Source organism: Aedes aegypti, chromosome 3 (genome assembly GCF_002204515.2).
Source record: "Aedes aegypti strain LVP_AGWG chromosome 3, AaegL5.0 Primary Assembly, whole genome shotgun sequence".
NCBI classification, from domain to species: Eukaryota; Metazoa; Arthropoda; class Insecta; order Diptera; family Culicidae; genus Aedes; species Aedes aegypti.
In genome coordinates this window covers 405,817,062-405,825,904 of record NC_035109.1, presented here as the reverse complement: position 1 = coordinate 405,825,904, position 8,843 = coordinate 405,817,062, and the positions used below count along the sequence as shown (strand labels likewise).

The 8,843-nt window shown below is 44.5% G+C and overlaps 1 protein-coding gene across 1 annotated transcript in view; it reads right to left on the bottom strand.

The window, feature by feature from the left end:
- Positions 1 to 6,071: 6,071 nt before the first annotated feature.
- LOC5568578 (putative polypeptide N-acetylgalactosaminyltransferase 9) overlaps positions 6,072 to 8,843 on the bottom strand; it is a 28,709-nt gene continuing 25,937 nt past the window's right edge. Inside the window, exons 3-4 of the mRNA XM_001652357.2 lie at positions 6,604 to 7,418; positions 6,072 to 6,545 (exon numbers count right to left, since the gene is read on the bottom strand). Of these exons, the coding sequence (XP_001652407.2) occupies positions 6,183 to 6,545; positions 6,604 to 7,418 (1,178 nt within the window). The 3' untranslated portion in view covers positions 6,072 to 6,182. The remainder of the gene's footprint in view (positions 6,546 to 6,603; positions 7,419 to 8,843) is intronic.

Here is an 8,843-nt window from a genome sequence, read left to right as displayed (position 1 = left end):
AGTGTAGACAGTGCGGCGTTTGCGCAAAATGCCGGTCCTTCCAGTACCCAGCACCACAGAGCCGAAGCGGACGCTGAAAGATCTCGATTTGTGACGACCGTCAATCAAATGTCCATTTCAGCGATTAATGTACCAGAGTGCAAGCCATCAGTGATCGGGGAGCAAATTGGACGTCGCGACTATGAATTGTGGATCGACCTTCTTACGGATTCATTGAAGTTGGCCGGCGTGGACGATGAGCCAACCAAATTCGTAGTCTTCAAAGTAAAGGCTGGACCGTTGCTGTTGGATATTTTCAAAAACACTAAATCGAGCCCGGATGGCCCCAGTGAGGACGAACTACCGTATTCGAACGCTTTGAGCAGATTGAAGATTTATTTTGGGTCCGCATCAGACATAATGCTGCAACGGCGCAAGCTGGCATTAATGGTGCAGGGCCCGGAGGAATCCGATTTGTCATTCATCATGAGAGTTAACTCGATTGCGCGATTGTGCGATTACAAGGAAGGGAAGGAATTCGAAGAAATTGTGAGTGCTGTCGCTACACACGCGAAGAACAAGGACGTTCGTATCGTGGCCTTAAAGATGCTCAACCGTCAGGGATCATTTACCGAGCTAGTGGATGCTGTTCGAGAGATCGAGGCTGTGAAGATGAACGAGGAATATTATCGTATGCAACATGGTAAGCCTGAGCAGATGACAGTGGCAGCGGTTAGTGCCACTTTTCCGAGAGCAGATACATCCCGTCGAGGTTTCAATCGCCGTCCTCCTTATCGCGGTAGATATGGACAACCATATGCTGGTTCTAGATTTGACGCGCGCCGTTCATCGGATCTCGAAGGAAGAAACACCCAGAAAGCACAGGCGGACCGATGCTTCAGATGTGATAGTGTTTATCACAAAGCAGAAGATTGTTTCGCCATTGACAAGACTTGCCTTAAATGTGGTCGTAGAGGCCACATTCTAAGAGCATGTCGCTCATTTAAGACTGAACAGCCTCACCGATCAGGAGGGGATGATCGAACCATCAAGCCTGAAACGGTGGCTTCTATTGAGCTGGACGACGCAGTTAAGGCAGAAGAACGAGCGGACGAAAAGAATGTAGGTGTTGACGTTGCGAAGTAACATGTCGGCGTTTACAGACTTTGATTTACCTTGGAAATTCTTATTTGATTGTCATTTGTTTTCACACATTTATATGCTGAATTCGATAATTTGAATAAACTGAAATCTAAATTTATTACTTAAGAGTATTTCCTAGTATATCATTGTAATGACACGACAATTAATGTTGTATTAGTAGTAATCAATTGATTTTTTTTTTTTCAGTTGCTTGTCGCGACGTTTACAGCGACAAAAGAAGCAACTGACGAGAGCATTATAAGAGCTACGGTTGCGGGATTACAATGCGAGTTCCTCATTGACTCGGGGGCGCAAGTAAATACAATTACGGATCAGCGTTTTGCCACATTATGCGAAGATGAGAAATACAGAAGAGAACTGTTCAATGTGCAGAATAGTACCGATCGTCCTCTAAAAGCGTATGCGACCTTGGGGGAGATACCAGTGCTAGCCACTTTCGAAGCTTTCATGCACATATCCGACAACCGGCCTACTTTACTAGAAAAATTCTACGTGGTTAGAGAACGCCAATCGCTTTTAGGACGAGCAACGGCAACCAGGTATAGTGTTCTCCTTTTGGGATTGCAAGTTCCGGTAAGTTCAGGTCGATGTTTGTCCAATTCCTGGTATGAAGCAAACGAAATTGCATCAGTGGCGGTGGAGGAAAAGTTTCCCAAATTCAATATCCCGCCAGTAAAAATAAATTTTGACCGGACAAGACCACCATGTCGCAACGTCTTCATGAATATCCCAGTAGCTCTGAAGCCAATGGTCGAGAAACGACTGCAACAGCTTCTCGCTTTGGGCATTATCGAAGAAGTAACTGACGATATGGAGAACTTGTTCTGTTCGTCAATGCTAGCAATACCGAAAGGAAAGGAGGATATCAGACTAGTGATTGATCTTAGGGGTCCCAACAGTTACATTCAGAGGTCTCCGTTTGCTATGCCAAGCTTGGAAAAAATTCTAGCGGAAATTCATGGCGCACAGTGGTTCTCCACCATAGACATGACCAACGCATATTTTCATATCGAGCTCGAGGAAGAAAGTCGTCACCTTACAAATTTCTGCACAGAATTTGGCATGTTTAGATGCGTCAGGTTGCCGTTTGGATTGTGCAACGCACCTGATATTTTCCAAGAAGTGTTACAGCGAAAGATTCTTGGAGGCTGTCGAGGTGTAAAAAATTATCTAGACGACATCTTTATTTTCGGAAAGACCCCTGAAGAGCATGACGAGAACCTCGCCGCGGTAATGACTCGCCTTCGGGAACACAACGTGAAAATCAACGAATCAAAATGTGTTTTCAAGAGTCAATCCGTGACATTCATTGGATTCAAGATCACCCCCGACGGATGGCAGATCGAGGAAGAGAAAATGCGAGCAATCGAGGAGTTCAGAATACCGGAGACAATCGGTGAAGTGAAAAGCTTCCTGGGACTCGTAACGTTCGTTGATAAGTTTGTGCCACATCGAGCAACAAGGACTGAGAAACTGAGAGCGTTGGCAAACGCCGAAAACTTCTACTGGTCCGAGGCAGAAGACGTAGAATTTCAAGCCTTTAAACAGGAAGCCCTGAAGACTATTAAGACATTGGGATATTTCAAGACTTCCGATAGGACAGAAATATTTGTCGACGCGTCGGCTGTTGGACTTGGGGCCGTGCTTATTCAATTCAACGACAAAGGAATACCGAGGATCATTGCGTGTGCATCCAAGGCACTTACGACCACCGAACAGAGATACCCACAGACACACCGGGAAGCTCTGGCTGTTGTCTGGGGAGTCGAGCGGTTTGCGTACTATTTGTCCGGCAGAACATTCGTCATTAGAACCGATGCTGAAGCGAATCAATTTATTTTCGGTGGGAAGCATCGCATTGGAAAACGGGCAGTTTCCAGAGCGGAAGCGTGGGCTCTGCGATTACAACCGTTCGATTTTACTATTGAGCGAGTTCCAGGTGAAGTTGGGTTCATGTTCAGCTATCAATTAGAACTAACGATTATCTTGTTAATACAGGTGAACAAAATGTGGCAGACGTTCTATCAAGACTATTTCGGAGTACTCATGAGCCGGTACCGTTCGAAGATAACTGCGAAAACCATGCACTCTTCGCGCTGGATACGGGTAGCATGGATATTTGCTTTGGAGACATTGAAGCGGCAGCCGACGAGGATGAGGAGCTGAAAGAAGTAATTAATGCTCTGAAATCTGACAAATGGCCACGAGCATTGAGGAAATATGAAGCGCAGAAGAACAGTCTTCATCATCTAGGCTCACTGGTCTGTAAAGACGATAGAATTGTTTTGCCTTCGTCTTTGCGTAGACGAGCTATGGAATCAGCACATGGTGGACACGTGGGACAAGTCGCCATGAAAAGAATCATGCGCGAGTTCTTTTGGTGGCCTCGCATGGCTTCTGAAACTGAGCAGTTTGTTAAAGACTGCCAAACTTGTTGTATGCTTTCCAGGAAAAATCCGCCGCTGCCCATTTCTTCTCGTGATCTTCCTGGGGGACCCTGGGAAATAGTACAAACAGATTTTCTTTCAATCCCAGGATATGGTTCAGGGGACTTCCTGACCGTAGTCGACACGTACTCTCGCTATCTCTCTGTAGTAGAGATGAAGCGCAAAAACGCGGATTCTACTAACGCTGCGCTTGTCGAAATCTTTAAGCCTTGGGGTTGCCCACGCATATTGCAGAGCGACAACGGTCCACCCTTTAACAGTTCAACGTTTTGTTCTTTCTGGGAGAATAAGGGCGTAAATGTTCGGAAGTCGATTCCATTGAGCCCTCAATCCAACGGGCTCGTGGAACGGCAAAATCAATCTATAATCAAAGCGATATCGGCCTCCACCATAGATGGCTCTAATTGGCGTAGAAGCTTGGAAACATTCGTACATAATCATAATACCTTGATCCCTCACGCAAGACTCAAAGTCACTCCGTTCGAGCTATTGGTTGGATTCAAATATCGTGGGCAATTCCCCAGCCTGTGGGACGAATCTCAGTCAAAAGAATTAGATCGCGAAAACATACGAGAACTGGACGCTGAGGCCAAATTGTATAGCAAGCACTATGCGGATGAGGTGCGAGGGGCAAAGGAATCCGGTATCAAGGTTGGCGATGTCGTACTTTTGAGCCAGCAAAGAAACTCTAAAAGTGATCCAATGTTCTCATCCGAACGATTCACTGTAATAACACGCGTAGGAGCAAAAGTAGTTGTCGTGAGTGGAAATGGAGTGCAGTACACGCGAAATGTGCAGGATGTAAAATTGGCCCCGCCTGCAAAGGATTTGGAAATATCGAATAGTACAGCTGCAGATGAAGTACCCCTGGAGGATGCAGGAATGGTTACAGTTCCCGACTGTAAGTCTGATAATCTGCTTGTAAGCTCTGCACCGCGGAATATCAATACTGAGGATCGTATCAAACTTCGCCAACGGTCTAACATAAAGCGACCGGCTAGACTAAACGATAACTATGTTTATAGTATTTACCAGTAGACCCGTTTCACGTGAAATTTCACATACGGTTGTAACGATCAAAGAAAAAAAAATAAATTAAATAAATAAATATAATAAAAATAACCTGAAAACTATAGCTTTGTTTTGAATTTGGGGAAAAAAAGAGTAGAGGCGGGGAATATTGTAGTAGATAAAAACGACATAATGAAAAATTGAAAGATCAACTAATTTTCAGTGTGGTGGCTTTTGTATGCATCCACTATACCACGACCGGAAAAACATGTTGAAGTTAAAAATGGGAGAATAAAACCCATAAGGCTCTAGTTATATTCGTCGGAATATCCGCCAGTGGTAGGCAACAGCCGAGAACGATCGTAGAAACGATGCATTTCAATGTAATTGAGAGGGAGAGTAGTTGTTCGGGTTTGCCTGGAGCTATGATGAATTCAAGCCCGGCGCGCTTCTCGGCATGTCAGACAACAGCCCGAGTGAATCAATCTTCGGCCCGAATATTTCTGTACAGATACATTCGGGGCGAAAAGTTAATGTTCGCGTGAGCAGAGCAAACGAGAGATGTGATTCGGGCAAGCAAACAAAATCGGATTTCACCTCGTAGAGTCGAGCTGGAAGCGATCGTGCTTCAGCATAAACTGCCCTAACGTGTGAGAGAAAGAGAGTAAAACACGAGTAGGGTGCTCTCGGATGGATAGACGCTTGGGGTAGCGGGCGTTGTACAGTCGGGACGAAAAATAAATGTTCATCTGGGCAGAGCAAACGCGAGAGGTGGTTCGGGAATATCGGGTCTCGTTGAGTGGGGCGGAAAGCGAGCGGGTTTCAGTATCAACCGCTCTAACGTGAGAGTAAAACCCGATCTCACGGAAGGATGCTCTCGGACGCTGGGGATCGCGGTCGTGGCAGGTACAATCGAGATGAAAAGCAAATGGTGGTATGGCTCGGACAAAAACGAGAGGGGGTTCAAACACTCTAATGTGAGAGAGTAAAACCCGATCTCGCTCTCGGACGGAAAGACGCTGGGGTTGCGGTTGTTGAAACGACGATCGCACTTCATTCTGTTAGCGAAAGTTGAGACGTTTGGACGCGTTTTAAGTATCGTCTGGTTTGCCATTAAATCGTCCGAGTAAGTTAAACTTTCTTTCAAAAATTCAATTCCTGTTTTTTGGACGATGGCAAGTAAGCGGCACGACAGGCAGGTACGATTCTACTCTATACCCAAGGAAATCAAGGAAATTTCCATTACGAAAAGAGCCTGAACCGACCGGTAATAGAACCCAGACATATTCAGCATGGCTTTACTTTGTAGCCGCGAACTTTACCATTACTATGATACGTCCCTGAGTAATCCTGATCATCTTTGTTAGCTGATAACACAGGCCTCTTCGTCAAAAGACGAATAAGTACATCAGATTGCTACTTGTATGTGAGTATGATGGATTTCAGATACTACATAAATGAAGGAATAAATTTGTTTTGGAGCTCTTTCTTGGAATAGCTACAAATCAAATGAGTTAATTTATTAAAAAAAAATATTGTAAAAATAAAACAAATTTTATAGCTTAAACTATTATTTGAATTTCAGTCCAAATTTAAAAATGGAAACTCCCATTTTTGAGATTCTTTCGTCGCATTGCACTTCTCAGCCACCAATTTCATTTCCGGCGCAGGTCCCACGTCCAAACAAACTTTATTTTTCACGTTGGTAAACTGCTTGGTACTCTTCGAATAGCGCCACTTTTGGTTGCCCTGGCCCTTGTGGCACTCGAACATATACAGCGTTATTCCGTCGTAATCCAAGCAGACATTTGAAGTGCTAATCTCGCCCAGCATGTTATGAACCCAGTGCTGGTAATCGTCATCAGTGCACGGTTCCATTCGGAATGTGTATCCAGCCTTTCGATATCGAGGGCAGAAGTTTTTCCCAACTCCGAGATTCGTGAACTGAAAGTTTGTAAAAGTGAAGCTTTCCGTAAAAGTTTGATTTCCAATTTATACTCACTTTGCCGTGTCCCACTCCATAGCTAACGGGATCTTCCAACTCCGGGAAGGCGTTTTCCAAGTACCATTTGAACGACTTGCAGTTGAGACTTTCCCGTAGCTTCTTCCTGTCGGAAACATCTCCAAAATTTCCTCGGAATTCCGGACCGCCAAACATATCGTACACTACCTGGGCATATTGATCCATCCAAACTTCCGCCACTCGAACGGATCCAACTCTGACCCAATCGGTCTTCACACCATCCAGATAGGGATGACCGGCCTTTTGTATGTGACCCACCCTCGAGCAAGGAATCGTTTCAAGCCGTCCTCCACACATCCATGCTTTCAGAGAGAGTTCCACGTTTTCGCCCCCGTAAATACCCAGTCCTTCGTCGTACCACCCTATATGGGCGAAGAACGTCTTATTGATGGAAAACAGACCCCCAGCCATAATGGGCGTCGGAAATGGCTCGAGCTTATTCTCCGGTTTAACCTTTCGGTCCCATCGTCCTCGCCACCCGAATTGCAGCCCCCAATCACATGCACCGTAATAAATATGCGACCTATTCGCGATGAACGCCAGGTTGTGCTCATCGACCCAATCGATGGTTGGTATGGCAACCGTGGTGGGATTCCTGGCTACTCGATCCAGCTGCGGCTCAAGCCATCCCGTTGTGCATTCGCAGTGGGCGTCCAGGAAGGTGAGAATCTCCGTGGTGGCATTCCGAGCGCCCATTAGGCGTGCTTTGATCAAACCCAACCGCTGCGGCGATCGCAGTATGCGCACTTTCGGCTCTTTGGCGAAGTATTCCTGCAGCTGGGTTTTCGTGTGAGCTGTAAGCGAAGGATGAAGAAATAGAGAGTTATTATAAATTGCATTGCTAATTGGAAGCACTCTAAATGCGGAATCGCTAATAAATGTACGTAATCGATCTAGTGTCTTTACCGCACTTTCTTTAATTCATGCTGAGTAAGTGCGAAGAAGACACCGGATCGATCCAATGTAATCCTGCACTGTGCAAAACGCTATTTCTAAATTTAAGAGTTTAGCAGCCCAAGGTTGGCTCGTTTCTTAAGGATGAAGAGCAGAGTGTCCAAAAATTTCACTTTTCCAGAAAACTTGGAGCACAAGCTCTAAAACTCTAGCTTGGGAAGTTACAACTAAACCAATGTAAGTGGGAAATTATGTTTAGAGGTAGTCCGTTTGAAAGAATTACGATTTTTATGACTAATGTCTTAACAATATTTCTACTTCAGCAAAATGTTATGATACCCATTGTTTTGACATCCCTCTGGATTTGTCTCCAACATATCTAGGGAAAATAATTTCCAAAGGGGGAAAATTTCCTTATTATCAATCAGGTATCAAATAGCAGAAGGAGTAGGGATGGGGAAATTTTAAGAGGAAAAATCACATAAGCATATGTAGCTGCAAAACGCATGAGCGTAAAGAGAGCCTTAGAATAACGGAATGTCCTGTAGATTCAGCTTCTGCAATAATTATCAGCACGCTGAATATTTGCCAAGTAATAGTTGAATCGGTTGTGACCAGTCAACGCTCTGACCAAATGACTGCAATTCTGCTTTGACAGATTTCACTTCACTACTTCACCACCCTTGGAGATAGTTTAGGAATGTGCTATTAGTTTAACGATATGACTTCGAACTATTCCAGTGTTGCTTGAGCTGAGGTGCCACCCAAAAATTTATCTGCAGCTTCATCCAGCACTTTTAAATCGGAATAGCTGGCTCAGGGCTAACGAAGAGCCAAGAGCTAGCTCATAAGCCAATTCAGAAGAATGGCCATGTACATTCATACAAGTTTTACATAGTTGACTGAATTCAGTTTCTTAATTTGAGCTCGACATGCGATAACAATCCTCTACTTTGAAATGGCCAAAGCAAGAGCTTTCATAGCAGTTTGGCTGTCTGATATACAAATAGCCAGACGTCCGCTCTTCCCGTGAAATGAGTTGCATGAAAATTTCCTATAAGGACTGTGCAACTGTAAGATTACTCGGAGCTATGACATTTGTGTCCCAATTTACCAGAAGTTGATACATCCAAATCACTAGGATTTCCAATATGTAGAAAGTATTCATGAAATTCACAACCAATTCAATTTAGAGTTCCGAGTTTGTTTACCGGGAATTTCTTAAACGCAAAATCTGCTAAATTACATTAGATTGTTCAAAGAAGATGTAGGGTAAACTGGTATAGTGCGCCCTAATCGGGCAATACGCCCACTTCATTTTCAAG